The 27,837-nt window shown below is 40.3% G+C and overlaps 2 protein-coding genes across 3 annotated transcripts in view; both read left to right on the forward strand.

The window, feature by feature from the left end:
- The first annotated feature begins 1,449 nt into the window (after positions 1–1,449).
- On the forward strand, positions 1,450–13,443 carry lrrc56 (leucine rich repeat containing 56). Its single transcript, XM_042496565.1, has 13 exons — positions 1,450–1,500; positions 1,756–1,933; positions 2,430–2,517; positions 3,127–3,187; positions 4,350–4,446; positions 4,919–5,116; positions 8,059–8,236; positions 8,362–8,592; positions 8,804–8,871; positions 9,524–9,666; positions 9,778–9,983; positions 11,103–11,445; positions 11,711–13,443. Exons 2-13 carry the CDS (start codon positions 1,769–1,771, stop codon positions 11,886–11,888), a joined length of 1,956 nt encoding a protein of 651 aa, XP_042352499.1. The 5' UTR covers positions 1,450–1,500; positions 1,756–1,768; the 3' UTR covers positions 11,889–13,443.
- Positions 13,444–16,560: 3,117 nt separating this feature from the next.
- The window catches only part of rassf7a (Ras association domain family member 7a), a 37,964-nt gene continuing 26,687 nt past the window's right edge, over positions 16,561–27,837 (forward strand). Inside the window, exons 1-2 of one of the 2 annotated variants that reach the window (XM_042496713.1) lie at positions 16,561–16,634; positions 21,815–21,949. The gene's annotated coding sequence lies outside the window, so the exon portion shown is untranslated. Of the gene's footprint in view, positions 16,635–19,140; positions 19,205–21,814; positions 21,950–27,837 lie in introns of those variants that run through there. The other variant, XM_042496712.1, reaches the window with a different exon arrangement.

Below are 27,837 nucleotides of genomic sequence, written 5' to 3' on the forward strand. Positions count from 1 at the left end.
ACATTTATTGTATGAAACATACAATGGTGATAGCAATAATAGTAGTAGTAATTATTATGATTATCATTATTATTATTATTATATCCTTTAACCATATATTATTATTCACGGTAAAGAACAACTGAATCACAAAATTGACGACTATTCACTACTGTTACTTATATATATCTATATATATCTCTATATGTGTGTGTGTGTGTGTGTGTGTGTGTGTGTGTGTGTATAAATATTTATATTTTTTTTATAAAGCATAATAGATTTAAGAGAACTCAGGTAATTGAATTCACATTCGGATTATCTTTTTATTCTTACTGATTTAACATATTATATCATTTTTAAAAATGTCAGCTACATGGTGAAAAAACACAGTCCAACAGAGGGCCTAAATAAAAATCAAGCTTTTTCCACTTTTATTTCTACATAGAAAAAGCAGTATCATAAAGTATGCAAAATCCTTTGAATATTTTTACATTAAACCATTTTTCTGTATTTTATTTACTGATTCATTCAACCTTGTACTTATGACAGTTTTGAAATCAGGCAGAAAGATCTTTTTGAAGGCTTTTTCAAGCAAAGGGAGCAGAGCACATAAGAGCTTTCTTACCCAGCTCAAACCATTCACAGGAAACAAGACTAACTCTTGAGATTGCAGACTAATATTTTGATTGTTAGACATGATTAATTGTCAACTACAGTTGTGGAATTAACAGTGGAGGAAGTGAAATAAAGATCAGAATAATCACTCTTACAAGACTTACCCAACCTTGGCTCACTTTTCTCTTGAATTAAATTGTGAAAATAAAAGATTCCACATTTTTGGGGGCCCCTCTGGCACTGCATCAAAGGCCCATGGGGGTCCTCAGACCCATGGTTGAGAACCACAGTGTAAGGCTATGGTCATGGCCTCAGTGTCCTTTGTGATAGCTCGGGCTTGAAAAGCAGTTATATAATAATTACTTAAAATATATTTAAATAATAAATCAGATTCTGTGATCTTTCCATTTTTACATATTGTTTTCTATTTGATCACATCTACACTCTGACACCGCATCAAAAAGTAGCTCTGTGCAACACGGTCTTTAATTTAGATAAACACGGCCATCAAGAAAAAGAGTTTTCTTGTAACATATACATTTTAATATTTGAACTACGACCACATTCATTTTAAAGCTCACATTTTAAAGCCAGAATTTACGAGGAACATTTGAATGCAGCACCAGACCACCGTAGTAGGTGGGTTAAGGTAATTGTACTAAAAACAGAGGCTTACAAATTAATCTCTGATTATAATAGCAACATAGGATAACAATTAAGTGATTATTAACCTAAAAGGATCCACTAAAGCGCCAATTGTTAACCGCGCACTACATATCCCAGAGTGCCACGGGTCTCGTATCCAGGAAGTGGTCTTTGGTTGTTAAGTAAACTTTTGCTTGAAAGCAAAGTGTTCTTTAACATGTTGAACGTTAGATCTTTTTAGTCTGCAATTTCCTGCAACAGGTAAATATATTGTTTATTACAAACAAATACACAATATTCCGTCAAAAGTACATGTCGTTGGAAGCTTAAAGTGGAATATTAATTAATTTGCCTCCCGCATTATGTCAACATTTAGCTAACATTAGCAGTTAAAGCTAGTTTGTTAGCCACGTTAACGCTAGTGAGATTGGAAAGATATATACATAGACAGATTTCCTCTTTGTCTGAAAGCCATTCAAACATGTTTGTAAGACACTTTCACATTGTTAATTTCAGGTAGCCTTGAGAGATGAGTTGCTGTCATGGGTCTGTGCCCCAGGAGGTCCGGCCTGGCACAGCACGGGTCCTAGTGACTTCCCTGAGTGAATCAGGCCACATCAACCCAACTCCTGCCACAAAATCATGTGAAGACTCTGAGACAGTAGTGGAGTTTTACCTCTCTCCAGAGAAGCTGGTAAGTCTGCATAAGTGCCCAAACACACAGTACGTGTACATCCCAATGATACACCTAGTCTTTGTCTGATTCATGTGGTTTAGTCTATAATGGGCATAATGTTATCAGATATATGTCATTTTATACATGGGATATTTATGTAACTGAGTTCCAAGATGTCTGTGGAGACTGAAATCTACTGTATGCATCGTTCCTCTATTGTAATATGTGTATTGCAATGAAAAAAGTCTGTTATCCCCCTCCTGAAAAGTTGAAAAGTTATTATGAACAGTTAGTACAGAAAAAGGCAGCACACACTGCACATTGCTATTTCAAGGTCAGGTGGGCAGACAGAGATATTTCACATCACAGGCTTCACATAATGTATTACATCAAAGGCATAGGTGCATGTTTAATGTAGATATAGAATGGTGGAACTATGTTGAGTAAAGACAAAATCCAGTTCAGTATACCAGCACCAGTCAGCGAGTGTACTGGTCATTTCTTTTCCTCACAGGAGTTGCTGTGTGGAACTCAGGACCTCTCTCATGTGACCTCGCTGGAGATCTGTGTAAACACACAAGAAAACACACTATGTAACTTTGGTAAGATATACAGCTCATCAAGGCACTTACAAATCTAAGTCATAGCTTACTGTAAAGCATATTGCACAGGTACGCTGTTGTATGTGTGCGGCTCACTGTTTTTTGTTTGTATTAGTTTTATAGTTTGTAACAAGTGCTTTTTATGCAAACATTGCTACACCTATTACATTTAAATTCAGATTCTAAAAACTAAGAGACTGACATAAAGATTTTTACTCGGCGTCCAATGATGATTCATAACAAATGATCATAATGATCACATGGACAATCATGAGCCAGAACTAGATACGAGACAAATACAGACATTGCTATGACGCACAGAGCGTATCTGTGCTAGATTTCCACTCAGGTGTGCCAACCTCAGTGTAGGATGACTGAGCTGCTAATGTTGGAGGAACATCACCATAATGCTCATCTTTGTCCTCAGAAAATCCAAGATTGCACAATTGCAGGCATGACAGTCTGTACTGTAGGTGCTCTTCTTTTTTAATTTAATTGATGTAGAACGCTGAACCAGTAGACTTGTTAAAACCCAATAAATAATCAACCAGCTGTTACATGAAAGTGAGAGAAATCATAAGAGAATTTGTTTATCTTATCTTCTTGCAGGTGCCTACTTGCCCAAGCTGGTGCAGCTCAAAATGAACAACAGCATGATTATGTCAGTGAGGTAAGTTACGCAACACAGCTACTATGATCTTGTTTTTTTCCTGCTTTGAATTCTTGAAAGCCTTGGAAAAGACACACATTTACACTCAAATTATGTTGAAAACATATCATGGAATACAAGAGATTCTCAAGAAGCAATATGACCTTTTTCATATTTAGCTGATGTTTCAAAATAAAGCAAGCAGGTTCAGATCTTTCCATTAAAAAAGATTTGTAATTTGACTCAGAGCTGTGATGGACACATGGGAATTACTGACGTGCTTCACACTGGTCACATGCGTGCTAGAAAACACTCTCTAGCGAAAGGCCTTGGAGACCATAAAAAGAGTGCTGTGAAGCAGAATAGCAGGTCAGAAGTCATGGGGATGGTACCTGATTAGAAAAAAGTAGCATTGTTGCAGTGCAGGTTTACGGTTCTGCTCTGATTCTGCCAAGGTTTTTTGTAATACAGTGTTTGTGTATGAAAGATGCATGTTACTGCTTGTAAACCAGACACCAACAGATGTGGTGTTCAGTACAGAGTTAGAGATACTGTAGATACACGTGGAGAACAGGTTCACCCACCTGTCTCACAATAGGTCAGGTTTTCACGCGGATAGTCCTGGAAAAAAAAAAGACAGGAAATATGCACAGTTTCTTCTGGATTGTCCTACCACTTTGATTGCAGCCACAGCTGTGTCATCAAAATCAGCTGGAAGACAAGCAATAAACCTCAGGGATGACACACACACACACACACACACACACACACACGCACTTTAAATTGTCCTTATAACAGAACAGGTGGAGAATTGTTACCCGAGAGACCGCTGAGGGATATGAGAGTACAAACAGAAAGATAGGGAGCTGTCTGCTCCACCCTGAGAGGAGCAGAGCAGAGCCAGCCGGACGTGCACTGCCTCTGATAGCATTTCCTGCTCTGGGCTGTGGGAGCTGTAGTGGAGAGGGTGTTACGGAGGTTGTAGATACACTGCCGGAGACTCTGCTGGAAGGGTCAGAGAAGGGGTGTGCTGGAGAGACAAGTGGGAGGCAGAGGAGAGGCCTGCATATTGGGGGAGAGAAAAGTGGCCAAGGGACTGGATGGCCTTTCCCATGATTCACAGCACTGAGTAACTCCCTTCTCGTTGCCTCTAAATCAAGTTTGGGATATTGTGTGTCTTCAGAGACCTGGGAACCACCCTCTCCCACCTGCAGGTGCTGTGGATGTCTCGCTGCTCCCTACAAGACCTAGATGGCATTTCTACTTTCTTCTCCCTTAAGGTAGAGTTTGTAGGCTACAAATCACTCTGTGTTGGGGCAAACTATAAAAATAAGAGCCATGCTTTCCCTAACTTCCTACTTTCTAACTTTAGAATGTGTACATGGATCAAAACACAAAAATAAAACATTATAAAGTTACTTCAATTTGTTCTTAAATTTGTTTCTTAACTTCAAATTAATTTGGATTTGTTGTGTTGCACTGGTATCACATTTCTATCAGTGAAAGAAACAGTAATGGTGGTAATGGATGGTATTTCCATATATATACAGCAGATATTAAAAAGTCCTGAATAATGATGTAAAATTTTATTAGCAATCTGAGAAAATACCACATCTATCTTTCCAGCTCTCCACCTGTGTCTAACATACTCCCCCTCTGTATCCGCAGTATTTCTGTATCATTGGCTTAGTCTGCACCTAAATAATTATCATTCATCTCTACTATGCTTTCTTTAAATCCTCTCTGTTTCAGGAGTTTTACGTGGCCTATAACAATGTGTCAGACCTGAGTCAGGTTGGCATGCTGGAGAACCTGCAGCTGTTAGATCTGGAGGGGAATGATGTGGATGACCTAGTCCAGGTCCAGTATCTGGGGCTGTGTGGTAAACTCCAGACACTCACTCTGGAGGGAAACCCTGTGTGTGTGCGCCCAAACCCCACTGCCTCCCAGGTAGGTTATATTCTGCTAATGTTAACTATACCACAAAACTAAATATTATTACGTTTGATGCCTCCTGTGAAGAGAGATAGCACTTGAATAAAGTGGCCTAGATCAGGTTGAAGCCCAGATGCTGGCTTTAACTTCACCAAACCTGTATCTCCCTGTCCTTTTCAGGCTCATTGTTTGTCCTTTGTGATTCAACAGACACAGATATTTGAGTGAATTGGAACTTGAGACATTGGGGGAGACAAATTAGCTACAAAATTCATGCATCTGCCTAATCTGTATTTAAGACCAACAATTATTTCTTTTCATCAATCGTGTCACCATCCAAGCATTATAATGCATTGGTGATAATGCCAAGACAATATTTGATGAAGGTGTGTGTTATCATGTTTTCTCTGCATGTGTCTGTGACATGCGGCTGGTGTTAAATAATGTAAAGTGACTAATGTAAGTGAAAATTAAGTGATTTGTTTGATATTGACAGCTATTTGGGAGATTATTTTATTGTTTTATTTTACAATAAGGCGTAATAAGTAGTCTTAAATCCACTTTATCCACACACACACACACACACACAAATATATATGTGATAAATTGATTTTCTGGTTTAAATGTATCCCAATCCCACTAAAATGTTTGAACAACATATACAAAAAGGTTTGATACAGATCAGACTTCAAAACTTGATTATATCATCAGATCTTATCCCAGAATTTCTTTTTCTTTCTTTGAGCAAGTGATTTTCAAGATTTGGTTTGACTCAACAGCCAAAATCCAATTTGATTTATGCTGAGTAACTGGGCCCAGAATACACTTAGAATCCTGGATCATTACCACATGAAAGTAGCTAATACCAAGTGGCACAATGGTCAGAATCACAGCAATCTGTGGCAAAAATATATATTTAAAAAGAAACGTCAAAGCTGAATAAAAGCTTTAGCAAGGAGCAGAGTAGAGTTCCTCAAAAGAAAATATTCAGCTGATGCCGTAGAAGGCAACTTGTAAATGCAACGTCTGGTTCTGATGTAGGTATTACTTAGTTTGCTGTCTTTCCTGTGCTAACAGCTTGTCAGCCATCATGCCTTTGTCAGATAATGACCGAAATATAATTAGCATGCACTGAGACATGAAAGCATCTGTGTGATCTCACCGCTCTGTATCTGGGTCTTATGCGCACCAGGACACACTCTGGGAGAGCAGAGCATCTAAATAATCAAACATAAGTCATCATGAGTCACCATGACACAGTCAGAATGTTTTATTGCTACATTACACAGCTATTTGATCTCTTTGAAAACTGGCCAATGCGTTTTTATTTGGTGCATAAATCCTCTCACCATGGACCTATTCAGTGATATTGATTGTAGCTCAATATGCAGGGCAGATGCTGCATTTCCACCTTGTGCTGATTCGAGACACAGTGTGCTGTGAGTTTTTTGGGCCACTGTGAATGTGTTTATTTACACCCACCAGCAGAGCATTAATTAGGAAACTAGGGCAATGAGGGGAGATGCTGAGCTGAATATGCATTAGGCCTGCGCTTTGTAGTAACTGAGGGGTTCTTGGGTTTACTCTCTTGCCAAACTATCACTCCTCTCGCTCTCCTCTCTTTCCATCAAACACACACATCCGCTCACTTCCTCTCACCCAGCCCTCATTCTCCTCCTCTTTTCTCTGTCATTTCCCCCATGCCAGCCCTTCACTCTCTTTTTCATTCACTGCATCTGTGTGACTTGGTGAATGGCGGGGCTGCCGGGCCCTAATTTGATTGCTTGGTAGCCCTGTGATTTACTGGACTGGCCCTCTCTCTCCCTCTCTCTCTCTCTCTCTCTCTCTCTCTCTCTCTGTCTCTTTGATTTAGGTGCCATAATGGTCAAAAGGAGTGCTAAAAGATATAATGATTGCTAGTTAATATGCATTACATTAATGTGATACTACTAACTGTTTGTTAGTGTCTGCTAGTGTATCACTGATTTGCTTTTCTGTGCATCCAAATGATTACCTCAGAGTCTCCTTCACAATATATCCTGAGTCTTTATCATCTGTTAGGCCTCATGTAGGCCATAATATCTAATTATACATTACTTAGTGTAGTGAAAGTACAGCATGCTGATGCAACTGTATGTTGGATTATAATTGAGATTACAAGTGTAACTGTGCCTAATATATATAATTTATCACAAATCACCAAACATCACTAAGTAGATCTGTTTATGTCAAGCACAAATCTGAACAGTCTTTTTATGAAATTAGTCTTTTGCTTCATTGTCACATGCAACTAAAACCAATGCACGGCCACAGACACATGCATCAGTGATGTTTTTCATACCGAAGACAATCCTAAAACTAGATCTGCCTCATGTTATATGCCTCCGCAAACCAATCACTTTGCAGATATAGTTTACATTCATGTCGTCCAGATTCATATGCAGCCATAACAGTTGACAATGCTTCAAATATAAATGTTGCCGCAAAGATGTTATAAAATTTTAAAACGTGGATGATTCACAAATGTGCAATCAAAACTGAGATTTCCAACAGCATATACAGCAAGTAACTTTTAAGTTCAGTGAAAATTTTAATAAAAATAGCTCCCTGCAGTTTTAAAAGTTCCTCCCATGCTGACACTTTCTTTGCACTTTTTTAATCAATTTTTTTGTTGGCGATTATTTAAATAAAAAGATGATACCGGTATTCAGCAAAATGCCAGATATCGGCCTCGATAATCGGCCAGGCCGATAATCTGTTGACCCCTAATCTAAAACAGACTACTTCACCGGCTTGTGTTGACTTCAAAGGTGTTACACAGAACTTTGTATACATTTAAGTCAGTTTTTTACTAATATCACACCCCATCCATCTTGATATAGTCACTTTTGTCACCTTTATATGCTTCTTCAAACACCTGTCTGTCCTCTGTCCTATGCCTCCTCCCTTCTATGCAGACAGCAGACTATAGTTATCGGACTGCAGTGAGGGAGTTGGTCCCTCAGCTGTGTTACCTAGATGATCTAAGGGTGGAGGAGGACAGGCTGAGCTTCAGCAGCACCATGGGAGAGGACTGGGTCATTCTTCGAAACTCCATCAGAGACAACATCTCCTCTCCGGCAGCTGCTGAAGATGGTGTGTGTGTGTGTGTGTGTGTGTGTGTGTGTGTGTTTGTGTGTGTATGTTGTTTTGAGTGATTCAGTGTGGACCAGTTAATTTCAGCTGCGTATTTAATGGGCTGCTCACCTTTGTCTTTAAAGAGGAAACAGCAGACAGTGCATGTCCTTACAGCAGACCCAGCTCAGCCAGGCGCCCTGCTTCCAGCCTCTCCTGCGTCTGGCCCCTCTCGTCAGCAGGCTCCAGACCCCACACTGGCTCCAGACCCATGTCAGCAACTGGGCCTGGCGTTCTCTCCCCTCCTGGATCCAGACCTGGTTCTGCAGACTCAGATATGGCGACAGTGGAAGCAGAAACCAGCACCTTGACGCATGGTTAGGCACATCTGTGGCTGTTTTTGACTCATCAAGAAACATTATTTTATTAAATTTTAGTGCAAGTTATTTTTTCTTCCCATAAGCATCACCCAGTAAGAAAGTTTGTCAACAGGAATCTTTACTCAACAGCACCACCAAGAGGACTTTTTTTGTGTCAGAAAATAGTTTGATTCACTGAAATCCTTCTTTTATCCATTGCTGTGTGAAGGAGCTGGCAAGATCCTGTTCTGTGGAAACCTAGTCCAGGCGATTCGAGCAAAGCGAGAAAAATTAAGGGTAGGTTTTTTGTGTGAAAAAAAAAAGCCATCTTGTGTTTAACCCCCCCCCCCCCCCACAAAAACACATCTGCTCCTGAAAACACAGTTATCTGTTAATGAGATATCTAATGAATCCACACAGTTCTATCATTTCTTGCATGCTCTTTTCCATACAATACAGCATTTAGTGTCAACTGAGAGGAACAGCAAGCTTTATGGGATTTGGCATGCCATTATGGCTGTCTGACACCACCAGCTCATATCTTAAATGTCATGTCAGTATAAACAGAAGGGGTTAATTATCAGCAGCAGAACAGAAACCTGAGAGGACAGGCACAGCAGTGGGAGGAGGACACAGGAGGATGGAGATGTGTGAAGGGTGCAACGGTGTAAGAGCGACTTGACAGATGGGACTCCAATTGCCAGCGCCGTGTTATCTGTCATACTGGCACATACCCACTGCTGCGGTCACTCTCTGCTTTCCTCTTACCTTCCCCTCCTGTTCTGTCTGCCCCTCTTGTGTTTGCTCTTCCTCTCTGTCTGACCATTACTCTATACATAATTAATGTACTCAGCTCTACTCTATTCACTCACCTCTATTCTGTTATGTTTCCGAGCCTCCTCTCCTCTCCTATCCCTCATGCTCATTCTCCCTCTCTTCGGTCTCATAGACAGCACCCACCAGGTCTACTTTCATGCCCCGTGACCTGCCCATCCATGTGCCAGAACACACGTACGACCTTGAGGAGCTTGATGTTAGAGAACGCGTTGATGTGTTTGCTGAGCTTCGAGCTTGGAGGGAGCAGCACAGCAGGTACTACCTACTTATCAACCTCACTGCCTTTTTTCTTAAGCTGGAAACACACTAAAACACACTTTTTTTTACATTAGGGTGATCACTAATAAACTCTACATTATTTTTCAGGCGACTTCAGGCCATAGAGGCAGAAAGACTGCCGCAGGTCCTGACTATTCAGCATAGTGAAGAAGAAGAGGGGGAAGGTGATGATGAAGAGGAATGCTTTGGCAGTATTAGGAATGACATTAGTGATGAGGAGCATGAAGAGGATAAGCATGGTGACAGCTTAGATACCTCTTCACCAGATTCCTCTTTCCAGTCTCTCTCCCCAGGTGAAAACTCACTGAATGATCATTCATTGTCTGTAACTGCGTGTCCTTGTAAGGTTTGTGGGGGGCTGGAGCCTATCCAAGCTGTCATTTGGGAAGACGCGGGGTGCACCCTGGAAAGTCACCAGACTATTGCAGGGCTGACACATAGAGACAGAAAACCATTCATGCTCACATTCACACCTACGGACAATTTAGAGTCACCAATTAACCTGACCTGCATGTCTTTAGACTGTGGGACGAAGCCACTGAGAAACACTGAGAAAACCCATGCTGACACGGAGAGAAAATACAAAGTCCACACAGAAGGGCCCCCCTGTCCAAGGTCCAAACCTTGCCATAACCTGGGTCCCTCTTGCTGTGAGGCAACAGTGCTAACCATTACACCACCATGTCACTACGGAATGAACAGACTTTTTGATATATCTTATCATTGCTATGCTGATGACACACACCTTTACTTCTCAGTTAAATCTAACAATATCATCAACCTTACCACCTGCCATGACTGCATTGCTTCTGTTACAAATGGGATGTCTAAATTTTTTTCATCTTAGTTCTGACAAAACCGAGGTCCATATGATGGGCCCTGATTGCTTTACTGTAGGTCAGTCAGTATATTGCCCCCCTTACAAGCAATATTAGGCTGTTTCTAAAAATCTGTTCCTGTTTAACCAACATTTCAGTGTCAAATCTCAGATTACTAAATTCATTCAGTCATGTTTTTACCACTTAAGAAATATTGCAAAAATCAAACCAATACTATCTGCAAAAAAACTGGAGTTTCTACTTAATACTTTAATCTTTTGCTTAGTCTTTTTCAGCGTCCTCGTCACTTGTATTGCACAGTCCTCTGTAGTTCGACTTCAAATAACACAAAATGCAGAGGCCAGGTTGCTAACAAAAACTAGGCCTGCTGTTTCTGTATAAATTAAATTGAATTCTTATTATTATTATTATTGTTATCATTACTGCTTATAAATAGACTAGATAATTTAACAATGATAATGATCATCATTCACAATAATGTGAGTTGAAATTAAAGATATAAGTAATGATATACTGGTAGATTACCAACAGTAGTGGCTGCTGCTAAACATTTTCTTATGATTTTTTTTTCAGACCTGCATCACAGAGAGGCCTTTTCCCCTGTCTTGGCTCCACTGTCCCTGTCCTTAGACACCACCCTGTCCCCTTCTCCCCCTCTCAGTGCTGCAACAGTTACTGGTAATCGCAAGCCACAAGGGATGCGTACACGTAGGTTTCGACTCAGCCAGACCAACTCAGAACAAGTACCTGATTTCAGCAGAGTAGGTCACTCCCCTGTGACCGGTATAACCACTGAACGGACAGTCGAGAGGGTCCAGCAGTTAACCAGGTCTGATGGGCCTCTGTTACCCATGCCTGCACACATACCCCGCCCACCTCCAACAAGTGCCCAGGGTGAAGGGCTCATGGATTCATGGTATGGCATTATTAAAGCTACATTTAAACACCAATCTGTATGTATTCATACCATATAAAAAATACAATAGATTTCACTGTTACTAGCTCCTGCATCACTTATTTTTGAAAAATACTTTTTTTTCAAATGCATGATGTGATCATTTCGGTATTAAATTCCTCAGTTGATTGTGACTACTTATTAATTATCACTTTGTAACAGTTTCAGTTAAACTTCCATATCCGATGGTGCTAAAGCAAGTTTTTTTGTTTTTGTTTTTTTTTAGTGCAGAGATGGACTTATCAAATATACAGTCCGGCAGAAAACCTCCTCAATCCTGTCAGATGTCCAAACTCCTGGGCAAACCAGCTATTACTCGTCCTCACACAGCCAGGGCAGCTCTACAGAAACATCACCCGCACCACATACAGCAGCCCTGCAGAGGGAGCTCACACCCAGACTGACACCAGAACCGGCCAATGTTTGGCCGCCTGATCAGGAGTCAGTAATGATTAATGTGACTGTTCCATACCCTTAAGAACAGAGTGGCTGCTTAGATGCCATCAAAGGGCATTCCCCTTATTTACCCACTCACACCATGCTTGGAGATGTGATTGAATGACCTGTATTTTGCCATATTGTTATCGTTACTTTTCTTATTTTTTTTAAAAGGATCTTCAGTAGAATATATTGTAAGCATTCCCATACACGGTGGGACTCACCAACACAAATGCATCCACTAAGCTTCTAACTCATAGTCCTTTAACATGAGTAATTAAGCAATTAACACAAGTAACAATTTAATTGTAGGTGTTGCTATATACTGATATTATACTTCTAATGCCACTGAGTTGTCGGTTTTCTGATAGGTGGATGAAAAATTAAGGGAACTTAATTGTGACTAATACCTCATGTTTGTATTTCTCAGGTTGAAACACTGAATTTTTCATAAATGCTACCTTGTGTTTAGCCACAGAGCTGTAAAGTTGATGAAATGTAAAGGATAGATTTAAACAAGGTCTCAGTGATTGTCTTGATATTCCATGTGTAATAATCAGCTTTTACCACTTGAGGACACTATCTGTAAGCATTACATCAGAAACCTCAATCCATGCTTCAACCACCTTGAGCAAACTATCCTTGAAATGCATCGCCTTAAAAAACGTTATATTCCTTTTTTGTCAGTTTGTCCACATCTAAGGCAGCATTTAGATCATACATAGAGAGAGTGATTTACAGTACACACACATTCAGCATGCAAGCTTTGGCCCTGCACACTGCTAATACAGGAGAAAATGTTTCACGATGCATTGACTGATACACAACATAAGTAATGTAGTGGAACAAATCCAGTCCATTTAGAGTTTATATGTTCTAACTGTGACATATCATGTTGTTTTCCGAGAGCTATGGGAAATTACCCATCTATTGCACCATGAAGGTCAACCTCAGTCTGATTTTTCCTTGAGACACATTTGTGACTTCAAGTATCTGGATTTCACAGCGAGCTTGTCACAGACGTTTTCAAACTTGCCCGACCTTTTGTATGAATAGCTAACGGAAGCACACGCTCACACACACTTTAAGACACACATTAAAAAAGCAAACATGTAAATGTAAATGAGTCAAATTAACAAAGCCCTGTTAACCATCAAACCTTGACAGCACTGCAAACATTCCTCACCTTATGGCTTAGGAGATGCACACATGTCAGACATAGGAATGCATAATGTGTGTATATCCACTCAGCCATGTGACAGCTCTTATGTAACGTGTTGGCACTTCTGATCTTCCAGGAACTCACCTAACTGTTTCACCTTTCGATCATCTTCCCTCAGGGGAGCTTCATTTGTTGGATTGCTTGGCTCCTTTGCTCCCTGTCAGGTGTTTTCAGCCACGCTCCCGTCTCACTGGTGCTATCACGTCTCAAGACACAGATGGAGGAGAGTGGAATGAAAGGAGAGGCCTTTTTACGGTGGGAAAGTGGGAGAGTGTCCACCTACTCTCTCTGAATAGTCTTATAATTTCTATGAAAGGGATCATTCTGGCAGCTGTTCAGTACTGGGGACCAAATCTGGCCTGTGAGAAGCTTTCTTCCACTCTCCACTTATTAGCAGATGATGTGACAAAACAGAAGGGACTGGGTTTTTCCTCTGTGGCTTCAGGATGGTAAACAGCTGTGAGGAGAGTTGAAATTCAGATTGTAAAGAGAAACTGTTTCCTTAAAAATGTGTAATATGTTGTAAAAACAGTTTCAGTACAGTAATGGTTTTTCAGCATTGATTTATTTTCCTTACAGCATTTTGACTTTCCACTATTGTCAAAGAGGACATGGTTTCTTCCCAAAAGCCATGCCTCCGTCTCTCTTCATTATAATAAATCACCATTGTGGTTAGAAAAGCCACGGTGCATTGAGGTGGTCTTTTTAACCAAAAATCAAATTAAAAAGAGAATTATAGTGCTGCAGTGCCACAGCGTCACAAATTTGCTTTGTGAAACCTTTTCCCCAGAGATGATTACAAAAAACAGAATGGGGATGATATTATTAAGGCACATATAATGGATAATAGAGTAATGGCAAAATACGTCCCTCTCTGTCACAAATACACACAAGGGGAAGCAAGCTGCACTTATTTCTGTCAGCCTGAAGTGGGGGGAAACTGTGTCAACACATGCTGTGAATACCACTAAAACAAATACCCGATGTGGTTGATCTGATTCAATTAAATTCAGGATCATGTTGAGTAGGTTGTAGTTGCATTCCCCAAAAGACTCTCTCAAAGCTGTCAGACACAGGAGGTTCATATAATAATCTGTCCGCATGCGATGCTGCTGTTCCTTCTTGTTATAACTGCAGCTAACGAAATGGGTGTGAATAAATTACAGGGAGGCATGTTATGAAAAAGAAACAAAAAACACCAATTTCATGACTAAAAGGGAATGCTAATCTAATTTTTATAATCACAGGAAGTTTCCCTCGTGTTTTGACATGAGACGGGTCGCTCTTCCTTGCAGGCACTGTACCTGGTATGAGTTGAGACAGGCCCAGGAGAAGCTGTTTGTACAGTACATGCGAGACCACAGGATACAGCCGGAAGGAACATTCCATTCAGTTCAAGATATTTAGGCTCCATAACTCAACTTCTGCTGACACCTTTACAAGCACATGCAGACATGCAGTCCATAAAGGTATACAAAAAGTTAATTACTCCTTCATATTTACAGCTTTCTGAGTTGAGTTTTACATTTGTGGCACATCTTTGGCATCATTGTATCAATATGCATTATCTTCCTGAGTTCTACTATCAATGTTGGTTTGCTTTCCACATGGTCGAGCCCCTCAGTAGCTCCAAATTATCAGATTTTAACTGAAAATGTAATTAACTTTTTGTGCTTTTGTGATAATTCTTTTGTACATTAAAAAAAAATCAAAGATGATAGAGACCTTTAAAAACGCATCATCTCACTGGATGGAAATGTTATCAGTACAAATGATCTTACTCATTGTTTTGCAATGCTGAACTGATGCACCACAGCTCACAGTGCATTTTCCACTCAATCTGTTTCAAGGTCGTGTGTTCAGTAACTATGAGCAGCAAGAGGCACAGGGGATTACCTGTTGTTCAAGAGGAAGAGAAGAAATGCTGTTAGACTATAGAAACCTGCTTCCTGGCTCTCTGGTGATATCACGTACATCAATTTAATATTACAGTACCTTAGCATGCTGTTTAAGAAAAAGATGAGGCCTTAATAGTGTGTTTAATAATCTATTCCGGGAAAACAAAGCCATAAACAACCATTGTAGTTTCGGCTTTGTGATTCCTTTTTTTTTTTTTGTTTTCTCCTCAAGAAAACTGTCTTAGAACAGTGATTGTAAGGTAATGTTCGAAAGGCCATGCATCAACCAACAATTTACCATGACTGAGTGGTTTAAGATATGTTTTTGATATTTCACAGACCCCAGGAAGAATAGCCAATGCTTATATTGGTACTAATGGAGATCCAAATAAAGAAAGGAGAAAAAAAAAAGATGCAAAAAAGAAAAAGAATGACAAAAGATCCACTGAAGCATTCCAGTTCAAACCTACATGAGCCTACATGAGGTTGGTAATAGTTTATACATAAATGGCATCTCTTCCTGTTGTTTAGGAAACAACACAAAGTTTATTAATGACAGTTTTATGAGATAAAAAGATTGCTACAGAGGCAATTACAACCTTCTTCTTCTAACACTTCCTCCTCATCAGAGCTGAAACACATGTGGCAACATGTTGCATATCTTAAAGAGAAATGCTCTTTACATCAGTTTTGTTGTCTATCTTTTCATGGCATTTATGAATGTCAATTTCCCCAATCTCAGGTTATATCAGATTTGGTTTGGAAACTACAGGGAGGCTTGATTAGAAAAGGGTAATCTCTTGTCATACATATCCAACAGATAATCCAACAGTGAATCCTATTGTGATCTGTATCCGCTGTAATCTTAGTTACCTGTAATATGAGAACTTTACTGTTCTCATAATTTCAGATCTGATTAAGTCTACTGTTGGTAGCATGTTGTGTGTGTGGGACTTTCTCAGTGACACCATAGACTTCAGTTTATGGCTGACACTGGAAAACCATCATTTTTATCAGAGGTAAGGACCTAGCTCCCAAGTCACTACACTACATTAATGTAGTTTAGTGTATGCTGTTCCTCAAAAACTGATAGTTATTAGGGCCTGTACTTTATTTATCAGATAAGGGGTAGGCTAGTGTCAGATGTTTTTAAAGCCCACCTGTGGGTTTTGGTGTTCCTGTGGTATTTATAATAATACAGAATTCAACCATTTAAAGTTAAATGCCCCTTCCCTAGACCAAATCCAAAAAAAACCATAACATAACATAACATAACATAACATAACATAACATAACATAACATAACATAACATAACATAACATAACATAACATAACATAACATAACATAACATAACATAACATAACATAACATTTGTTTCATGTTCTTGAAAAAAAAATCTCTCTTTCACTCCATTTTTTTTTTTTCCAATAAAATCCTCACTTAATGCCTTTGATTTGAAACTGCTGACCGGAAACACTTTTATTTCTATTTCCTGGAGAGCTTGACACTAGCGGACTTTTGTAAACGGGGACGGCCAGAGGATGAAGCTCTCGGGTGTCCGTTGTGTCAGAATCGACTGCTAAATCCCCTGTAAGTTGTTCTCACCTTGTGTTTTATTTTGTGGCAGAATAATGTGACATTTATATGCTTTTTGGACGTTGGTTAAACATGCAACAAGTGGTGCTAAGTGTGCTCACAGCACTGCACCTGCAGAGGGACGATGACAAGCTAACGACACACAGGGATACAAAACTTTTCTCACCGACTTTGTTGTGTAACTTGCATAAATTTCGCTGAGGTTAGTCTACCAGCTGGCCGCTAGAAAGTTTATTTGGCTTCATTGCTATATTATGTGAATGCCATATTGTCAAATAGTGGTCGAATACTTTCCTTAGTCACTTTAACGTCAAAATATATTCAAAATCTGCTTGACGCTTTGCTAAAGTAACTAGTTAACTTGTTAAGTTGTAAATAACTGTGACTCTAGTGGAATAAATTCGTTTAGAAAAAAATACTAATGTATCAAGCCAAACTTAAGTGAAATGAAAATGACATTATAGCCTAATACTTAATCACAGCAATGCGTCAACAACAATAGCAACAACAACAACAACAACAACAACATCAAGAACAGGCTAATAGTTATCACCATCATCATCTGCTGTTTGTCAGACGGTGTAAGGATATTTACCTTTGGGACTGAAGAAGGAATTTATTTATTAAGTTATTTATTTATTTATTTATTTTACAATAATGATATTTTATTATACGCATAATTTGCGCTCCACACTACAAATTGCTGGAAGTTGGGGGAACTGCATTTGCTGCCTTACCATTATTGATACATTTTTGAGAAAACCTTAAATGTGCTACATCAGTTGATTAATTTATATATATTGAAGAACTCGTCATTTTGCTTATTCATGATAATAAGGCAGTACTATAAATGTTGATTTCTTACTGTATCTCTTGTTAAGAGAGTTGTTGGCATTTTTGCCTACATATCTAGACTGGATTGATGAATCAACAATTAACCTCAAATCTGTCTGTTTATTGCCAAATCGATTGAGTTATTGTTTTCAGCTCTACTCACATATGTTTGTTTTTTACATACAGCATGAAAAAAAACCTGACTAACCTGACGATGTTTTCTATCCAAAACACCTCAAGCAGTATCCATTTGGGTGGAGTAGTATTTATCATAAACATACAAACAACAAGTGTAAATACTTTTTGTATATGTGTCAACGGGACCTTTTATCCATCAGTGGTTCCCTGTCTGTCGAGCTGATCTAATCAGTTGTTCAGTTTTTGGTCCAACAACATATGTGTTTTTCTTTTTCCTTTTCTTCTTTGTCCCTGTGGATCTATTGTCTACCTGTTGTTTGACCTTCCTCCACTTCTCTGTTGTTCTCCAAATATCATGTTGTTTTCTTCCCCTTTATTTATCTTTCCCATGACATTAGTTGACCACAAGTGGATAGCTCAACTTCTTTAAATGTTTTTTGTGGCCTCTTCATGCCAAGGCGATAAGCATTTGATACATATATTATTTATGTCTCGAGAAAGAAGCCCTAAAGCTTTTCCATTAGTGTGTGTGGTCTTTCCTGTGATTCGTTTTTTGAGTAATTCTTCAATGATTTTATAAGATAATGTCTGTGTGAGAATTGCGTGAGAATTGAAATTAACGCTAACATAGGGTGCTGTTCGTAGTATTGTTGTTTTGGTCATCTTCAGTAGACTCTTCTTTAGTCCATCCAAATTGATCATTAATGCATAACTCCTTCTGGAATTGAGCCTGGTGCTAGCTAGGGGAGATTATATTTAAACTGCCAAATATTCTTGATTCTGGGAATTGATTTAGGCTCAGTGCTGCAGTCAAAATTCATTAAGTATTTTCCTCTTGAGGTTTTCCCTTTATACATTTGCACCTCACTCAGGTGCTAATGCTGCATACAGTGAAAAGTTGAACAAGAAGTCGCCTGTAAATTGTTTATTTGCTTGACCTCTTTGTCTCATCCACTATGAGATCCCACCATGGTGACTCATCAGTCCAGCTGCTCAGCAATAGAGAACATAAAGGCTTGTGTACCAGCTGAGAATCACACACACATACACACAAACACTGCCAGTCTTCATCTTACAGACACTAAATCCTTGCAACACCACCTTCATCGTCAACGCATTGACTTTTAGGAACATTCAGACAGTTTAGATCCATTATAGATCACAATAACATGACTAAAATACTGAGATTGGACCTTTAAATATAGCCACCATATCTGCCTTTTTGATTTCATGATCCAAAAAAACAAACAAAAAAACATATCTAGTCTACCAGCTGTCTGTATGAAATCAAATATTTAACTTAGCATCATGCAAGTGTAAATGAAGCCCCATTTTTCTCTGCACTTTTATAATTTAGATAGCCTTAAGCAGAACGGAAGTACATTGTGAATGAAGCAGAACAGTTTGTACACTGTAATTTATTGTTCCCCAAACTTGTGAAGCTGACCGCTTTCACTGTCATTTCACGATTAGGTCTAATCTTCAGGTTGCATGTTCCATCCGCAAGAATATCCCAAGAATCTGCATTAAGCCCGGAGCAAGCAAGTGCCTGTTATCTGTTGACAAGCTGATACAGGACTGTTAATCCTCAGGTAGTCCTCTCAATTACCTTTTTAAAAAAAATAAAAAAATCAATGGTGGAGGCTTAGACTTGTCATTGCTGTGCGTGCGTTGGATACTGTCCGCTCTGTCACCTTCTCCTGCCCTGGCTCATCAGCTATCCTGTCACACTCACACTGTGGAGAGGTAATTGGCCCTCTTTTCACTTGGTAAATGCTTTGCTGAGAATGAGATTTGCCTGCCGCAGCTGAAGTAGGGCAATTTACTGGGGCTGAGGCGATGTATTACAAGGCAGATGATTGTGTTCAAGTGTACAGTGCATTGCCGAGAAAGTGATAGATGTCTGATTTCAGTCTGGGTTATAAACCTGTTGCCTAACATTGGTAGACTGTATTGTCTCAGTGTTCTGATGGGAATTTATGCTAGAAAGCTTCACTGACTGTAATGTGGTTTACTACTAGTAAAAACACATTACAGATTGTACAGATAACTAAAACAAAATATATCAGTGTTGTTCTGGGTTGGTTTAAGAGGACAGTTTACATGCACAGACAATTTGAGCAACAGTTATAGCTCGATTAGACTGTTTAATTAGATTACTGCCCCAGTATACATGGAGGGGGGGGCGGAATCAATTTATCGACGAAAGTATGTCTGACTCCGCCACGGTAGGTGGTTATATGCCCCCTTTAAAATAGTCGCTATAGACCTATATTATTTATACAGTCTGGGATGTAGACCAGATCACAATCATAACTGTTTATTAACAATAGCTTAAGAGTAGAAAACTGCTGTATCACATACATATAATTAAACAATCGCTATGCCTAACCACCGAGGGAGGACGGCACGGTGACTAGGAGCACGTGTAGAACACCTAGTCTAGTCAAAGTTCGACTGAGCTGTCTACATGACGGAGGAAATCGACTTCCAATCGCATTATCTGGGTGTGTTAGTCGAGAAATTCGATTTAGTACGATTTCAGTCGGTATTTAAAAAGTCCAGTTTTAATCTGACTAACACAATAATTCAACTTCTAACATCATGTAAGCGTACTGCGTTACATGAAAATGTCTAATACTGTAGGACCTGCCCATCAGTCAGATGATTTTAGGGGTGGAAAGATTGATAAGGAAAAGGATGAGAAAATTATTAATACTATTGATGTGGATTTCCAGGTCTCTGGCCATCTGCTAATATTGAATCAAATTAGTCAACCTTAAAAGGGATTTCTGCATCGCTGCTAATGGCAGAGGAGCTGGCTTCATTTGGGCTCTGACCTCTGCTGTACAAAAAGGTTATTTGAAGGCAGGCATTTCATTGAGGGTCAGAACCTTAAAATCTAAAACATTGTACTTTTGTAGAAAGGTAGATTGTTGCCTTTGGTTTGTACACACTCATGAAAGCAATACTGTCATGAGTTTTGGTAAAATATGCCGTTTATTGATAGACAGATTTGCACCAACTGCAGTGACATGGGCCTCATGGGGATCATGATGGCCTACAAGCAGATGGAGACAGATGAAGATAAAATACAATGCTTTCCAGTGTATATGTTAAATAAGAACAATACTTCAACTTAGGGTTGACATTTTGTACGTGTTCTCTTGGTCAAAAAAAAAAACATTTGTGATACTGGCAGAAATCAGCATGTTGGCCAATTCCAATATTTCATTTTAAAGCCAATACCCATGATGTGCTGATATTATTATGCATCCCTAGCCAAAAAGCTAAATCTGAGGCCACAAAACAGGAGTCCACAAACCAATGTGTGATGTCACTATGGCTACATTTATTATTTTAACAGTCTATGCAAGTTAAACATCAACCTGTGTAAGAACAGAAACAAATAACAAACCACAGCTCATCAGTTTATTACAACATGAATTCCAGCATGTAACAGCATCATCTGCCAGTAATCAGTATAAACTGTCAAAAAGGTAACTTTTAAAAGTATTTTTGGTTATAGACTGATGATCAAGTTAATCACAGTGTAGGAAGGAAATGCTTTGTGCACTCTGTATATAAATAGCCTAATATGGAAGTAGATAGGTGATGTCTGAGTGTGCCAGCTGGAGATAGAGCTGTACCATTAGTGTCACACTGTGCTAGTCAGTATTGTTCCTCTTAGCAAGCAGAAATAGACTACAGCCAACCTGTTTGGTCGGAAGCTGCGGTGAAGATAGACCTGTGAGGGAGATAAGCTGGAAATAGTTTGTTCCTTCTTGCAAACAGTTACGGGATGGAGTCAGGCATTGTGACCTTTTTTCTGTCCCTGTAGCCTAACTCAAATTTTCTACCACTATCTACCTCACTTCTTTTTCTCTGTTTTTATTTTTACTCTCTCCGTCCTCGCCTCTTTTAGTCCCTACTCTTTATCACCCGCCACCCCCTCAACACCATACTTATTTTTTTTCTCTTCCTTCTCACTCTGTGCATAGGGAGTGGTGTTTTGGCAGTCATGTGACTTTTGTCTGAGCACAATTGCCGGTGTTTTCCATTGGCCGGTTTTCTTTGAAAGAGCGTTGGTTTCCCGGGTGACGGGGAATGGCGGCACCACTTCACTTTTCTCTGCAGCTGCCCCCTCCCTCCCCTCTACGTTGCTCTGAGCCAGTCTCTCTCTGTCACTGTCTCTCCCACAGGCTGTGCTGGATCAGGTAGCCCGTGAGCACGACACATACAGACAGTGACAGGGTTGTTTGAGCTCTTCCTCCTCTCCCTCTTCTCCTTTTTTTTTCATCGGGCAGGCAGTCACAGGGACCATTAGACTGCGGGAGGTGAGTGAAACTAATGGCCTTGTTTGTTAAGATTGAAGTGCTTTTTTTTCCATTAAGATTACACTTTTTTTGTCCTTTTTTTTTGGTTGAACACATGGCTGAACTTAGTTTAAATACTGCAAAAATCCTAAAAAGTAAACAGAAAAGCCAGGACATATTGCTTAAACAATTACTTATACTTATATAAGTCTGTTTTTGTTTTTGTAACAGATGCCCTTATCAGTTGTGTTATCATGGTAACATCATTTGATGCGTTTAGAAAATGCATGCTCAGCCCTGTGACCATATGTTATGAGATTAAGTGATGTTAACTGATGATAAATCATTCAGAAACCCTGTGTGTGTATCTGGGACACATTTTCTACATTTGTTATGGTATGGCACTTAACAGGAACAGCCACTGTTGGCCTTGGCACGGCTTTTTAAATGCCCGACAGGATAGGCTATGACTAAAACCATGTGCAGATAACTCGGTCAAGATGGGCCAAAGTTATTCCTCTGCTGTAACAAGAGCTGCACAGTAGGCTTAGTTCCTTTTTATGTTCCATGAAAGATTCAACAGCTGTGTGCGCTCTCCGCTCGGCTTGTGTTTGGGAATCGGGCCACTTTGTGAGGATTTTCTGGCATGGTTACCGTCCTGAAGTGGTACCCTCTCTGCACCCCTTGTCGGGCTCCACCAACCAGGTGGTCGCGTCTGTATTAAGTTACTGTGGCAACACTAAAAGACAGGCTCCCTGTCCGTCCCTCAGGTGCACTTTATCTGATGACCTGAAGGATCTTTTGCACACACACACTCACACTCACAACACACTCTAGCATCTGTTAGCTGACACTTGACCCTACACATAAACAAAGGAAACATGAAAGACTTTGCCAGTGGTAGAAGTGACTGATGTTAGTAAGACTAATGTAGTCATACATGTTGGGCTGGTTAGGTTAGTTGGTTTTTGCTGCTGAAAATATAATGCATATTATAAAACCACACAATGTAAAAAGCTGCAAGGGCTTCAGTAATCCCTATGAATACTTTTCATCTTTAAGTTAGCCTCCCCTCAGGCTGTACTCTTGTCTCTGTAAAGAATAAAACCATTTGTGTCAGGCTTGTTGACCTTAGAGCACCTGAAGCAGGTGAAGAGTCTGCAGGCTCTCTGAAGCCCATGTTTTGTGTGAGGTCATGCATCAGGGCTTGTTCAAATGAAAGAGACAACTTAAGACCATTTCAAGTCTCTTGTTACGTGCAAGCATACCGATTTGATTTAAAACTGTACGTTGAAGTGGTGTGAAAATCAAACATTTTTCATAAATAGGGTGTTTTAGACATAACAATCGCCTGTCTGCATTGAAAGTTTGAGGACTCATAAAGCAAGCAGGAAGCAGGGTTGGAGCGTGTGTCATTGATCCACCAGTCCTGGTATCTCATAGCTGATGCAACCAGGAGAAAACTGGCGCTGAGGCCTTGTTGTTGCTTCCGACGGGTTGCCATGATGTCACCACTGCTGACCCGACAATCCTAACATTCCTGCTGATAGGGTTTTACGCAGACATGGAGGAGAATACGTGGGTGAGATGCACAGACTTGCACACATATGGCCTTTGTCTAAGCGCTGATTAGTAATCTGGCATATCCACCGACACATACATCATTAATTCGGTCTCATGCACATGCCCACTTCAGTACACACTCCCACCCTCTACCACCCTGATGAAGATGATGATGGCAGTCTCACCGGCCTCGTTAAAATTCAACAGGTCTTCAAGTGTCTGTACTTGAAGTTCCGGTGAACCGTTTTGCATATATCCTCTGCTTCAATCTGAAATGTCTGTTGTTAGAATGGTATGATTAGAGAACTCCATTATGCAGTGCTGTCATCATGTCCGTTTGTGTGTGCGCGTGCATGCATACATTTCTCCATTTGTGTGTGTTTATAGGTCATAATTGTAGCTACAAAAGACTTTCTTACTACAACACAGCTACAGCTTTCCTTTGATCCAGTAAAGCCATTGAAGGAAAGAGATGACAGGCTTGTCACAGCGAAACCTTTTAACTGCTGTTTTTCCTGCAGGTGTTGGGATAGCCCCCCCCAGACACTGAGTGGAATAGACCAGTATTATAAACAGTGTTTTGAATAAATGGACAGAAAAGTGAGGGAGACATCTTAGTATATACGGAGGACAAATAGAAAAGCATTTAGACTCGACAAACGCATGTAAGAAAACATTGTCAGACAAACAAACTACAGGCGGAGGCATGTAGACAGACAGACTGGGCGTCAGTGGGTGCGTCCGGGGGCCTCTCCCTCGCTCTGTGTGGGGCTTATAAAGCTTTTGTTCACCTCCGACCCCTGACCTGCTCCCACCTGGTAGCCCCCCCATGTCACAGCATTTCCTGTGCATCCAGTGCTCCCCTCCGCCAGCTTTTGCTTTTACTGAGATCATCATCAAATCAGCAGTTTCAACCCCCACACAAGCCAATACCTCATCTTGTCCACTTTTTGTTTCCTTGCTCTCTGAGTGCACATGGTGTGCGATGACCTGGGTTGTTGCCCTTGGGTTGGATCCTCCCTTCTCCTGAGATATCCTCAGTTTACAGCAGGGGTGTCCAAACTTTTTTGAATGTGAAATCACCTCAATTTATATGACTTTAAAAAAAAAATCACATACAAATGACACGAACACAACTGTTTTATCAAAGGTATTCAAAATTCCACCGCTCCTGAAAGCAGCGGCACTCACTGTCAACTTTACACTTTATTTGCAGTGGCCTTTTCTGATACCCAGCAGGAATCGTCTGCTGATAAGTAACCATTCATTTGTTTCTGGAAAAACATCAGTCCTGCCTACATAGTTCCTACTTGGTGCAGATCTACATACTGTATGCAGGTCCTGCGGAATGGAAAGATGCTTGATCTTGCTTGATTAAGCAGGTGGACCACATAGTATATTTTGAAAGACAAACTGCTGGCTGTGGCTGGACTTTGGACATGCCTGATTTATATTGTCCAACATTTTTTTTCCCACTGGCCCCTTCACCAGCCTAACAGCCAAACTAACTTGACTTTTTTGTTGTCCCCCTGGCTCACTTGCATTTCTTACATGGAAAGATACAAGGACCAACGAAAGGCCCATCGTCAACATTTCATCGAACTTTGTGTATGAATGAAAAGTCGAGGGCCCTACAACAGTCACAGCTTTCTCATAGTGCCAATCAGGCCGGCTGTAGCCTATTTCCATTTACTGATAAGAACAGCACCGAGCAGCACAGTGTGACGCTAATGGTACAGCTTTATCTCAAGAGACAGAGAATGACTATACATCTAGAGCTTGAATGGAAACAAACTGGCTTTGCTAGAGGGGATGAAGGAAGGAGAGGAGACATTCTGAGGCACTAGTGAGCTACTTCCAGCATGACCACTTGATAGCATTGAAGAACGATGTAACAGCTCATGATATAGGTACAAATTTATTTCTACCATAAAAATAGCTTTTCACATAGCCCGTCAATAAATGCAACACGAGGCCATGTGAGAGGTTTAAGTGTTTTTGAATGGTGATAGTCCTGAGCCAGTCTGGACTGGTTTTAAATAAAAAAGGAATAGAAAGGGTCGCGCCGGAGGGCGGCCAAAGTCCTGACAACTTGGAAACTGCTAAAAGCCAACTGAGATTCTCTTATGTGCTTCGTTAGTGCGACCTAAAGAGTGCTCAGAGAGAAAAAAAAGGCAAAGGTATTTTTTTCTGTCTTCCTGTCTATCCTGTGTTTGGAGGAATGCAAAGTTTGTTTATCAGCAGTGTATATGCTGATCCAACTGACACTCTCCTCCTGTCATTTTCACTTTGTACTCCTGTCATCTGTTTGTCCTCCGATTCACCTCAGCAATGTATTTTCAATACAGCTGTTGTTTGTACAGAGATGATATAGTGATATGCATTTGCTTCCAAAACATGAATCATCTTCTGAGCCAGGTTTTCTGGGAAGAAAACAAAAGTCTTTGTCCGATCGGTGTGTGGGATGCACTATATTTATGTCTCAACAGTGCAATTACCTTCGCTGGCGAAAGCCATCTTGCTTGTCATAATGATACACAAGACATAGCTACACTCCTGGAGTAACAGCGCTGGTCTGACCATAATGAGACAGCAATGCTATACTTAGGCATGTTTGGCAAAAACAGAACATTACTACCTTGCGTCGCTTACCATGAATATGAAAATCGACGTCAACCAAAGTTCAGGATTTTGTAACTTGTTTGGGCTTCTGAAAATAGAGCGAATGTTGTCTGCTCTCATTCCATTCACTCTCCAGACTTTAGTCTTGACTGACCTGTTGTCCACCTGTTGGAGGCTGTTTGTAGTGAAAGGCTGAATAAATAGAGAGAGAAGAAGAGGTGGGGGGTTTCAACAGGGAAGACGGGAAAGGGTGAGCCATGGCAGCAACTTAATGCTATTCACTCTTCGTGAATAATGGCCAACAAAGACACTATCAGCATGTATTCCCCTCACTCTGCTCCCCTCCACAGAACCTATTGAACTGCTGCCAGACCCAACCAGTCCATTCCTCAGCCTGAGAGCCATCTTCCTGTCTTGTCTGAGCTGAGTTATGGCTGGCTCACCACTCTTTGGACAAATTTATACCAACTATGAGTTGTCGAGGTATTAACTTAGTAGTAGGTGGTGATTGAAAGCAGTCAAATAGCTATTCAGCGTATGTAGTTGAGTGCATTTTCAGCCTTTGTGCAATGGGGATAAATGGTACAGAAGTACAAAATTGGGGAGGATTTTTCCTGAAAGCGCATGTTTTAAAGCTTTTTGGACCTCGTCTTTGTTTTCTTTAGCTTTCATTGCTGAATGCAGAGGGAGGGTAGGAGGAGGAGGAGGAGGAGGGGGAGGAAAGGGGGTTGCAAGAATGTTTGAGTCACGCAGAAAAAGAGGGATGATATGTGGGGTTTGACAGGGGAGGGTGGGATGAGGGAGGCACAGCAGAGGGAGGTGCCCTGAGGAATGCCTGGAAGGTGTCAGAGAAGTCTGGGAGGCTTTGGACTGATAATTCTCCACATCACATTACAATACCTTCACCCACCACCCTGATTTTAGCCCTGTGATCTTTCTATTGTCAGACTCAAACTGGTAAGGAGGACTTGCTGCCTGTTAACCATTGATTAGTTACGTTTTACAAAAAAAATAGTCCTCAAATGAACTTTGTGTGGGTCTGAAGATGGACAAGCACATGACCTATGAAGGGAAATAGTCTGTCAAGATCCATGAAGTGTACTTAAATCTCCACTGCTTTTAAAATTTCACTTCTTTTGGCACCTCAGCCTCTTCTCACTGTGGCCATGAGTACCTAAGCAATGCCTCAGGAGGCTCCCCCACACATACTTTTATTCCAGAGTGTGGTACAAGTGATTTGTCAGACAACACAACTCTTAGATGTGCCAAAAGCTTTGCTTTATGGGCAGAACGGTGAAACGGTTCTCATGGATGTGAACGCACTCTCGATGGGCCTTTGTGACTCAGCCTGGTTAAAAGCTGCGGCATTCTTCACAGTGGTCTTTTGTTTGCATGATTTAATTCATCAAATTAATGTAATTAATCCAAGACGTCTATTTTTGGAACATCTGCTTTATACAATGTGCACACTGGTTATTAAGCACTGTGACTGCATGTCCTCATTAGTCAGATCAGAATACAATCTGATGTCAGATACAGGCAAAGTAAACACAAGGATGAAGTAGGTATTGTGGATGGCCTGCTGCTGCTGAATCATAGCTACAATGGGTTTATGCAGTAAATACTCTGATGGCCTCTGAAACTGGTATCTTGATACCTTTTGACTTTTGTCTGACTATTTTTTTTTAACTTTTTGAATTCCCTTCCTGGGCCCTTTTTGCCAC

This window comes from Plectropomus leopardus, chromosome 11 (genome assembly GCF_008729295.1).
Source record: "Plectropomus leopardus isolate mb chromosome 11, YSFRI_Pleo_2.0, whole genome shotgun sequence".
NCBI classification, from domain to species: domain Eukaryota; kingdom Metazoa; phylum Chordata; class Actinopteri; order Perciformes; family Serranidae; genus Plectropomus; species Plectropomus leopardus.

Excerpts from the sequence above, each read along its gene's own strand:
- lrrc56 (XM_042496565.1), top strand. The coding sequence starts at position 1,769 with ATGAGTTGCTGTCATGGGTCTGTGCCCCAGGAGGTCCGGCCTGGCACA. Across the intron at positions 8,872-9,523 it reads CAAAGCGAGAAAAATTAAGG|ACAGCACCCACCAGGTCTAC; the intron begins GTAGGTTTTTTG and ends TCGGTCTCATAG. Across the intron at positions 11,446-11,710 it reads GAAGGGCTCATGGATTCATG|TGCAGAGATGGACTTATCAA; the intron begins GTATGGCATTAT and ends GTTTTTTTTTAG.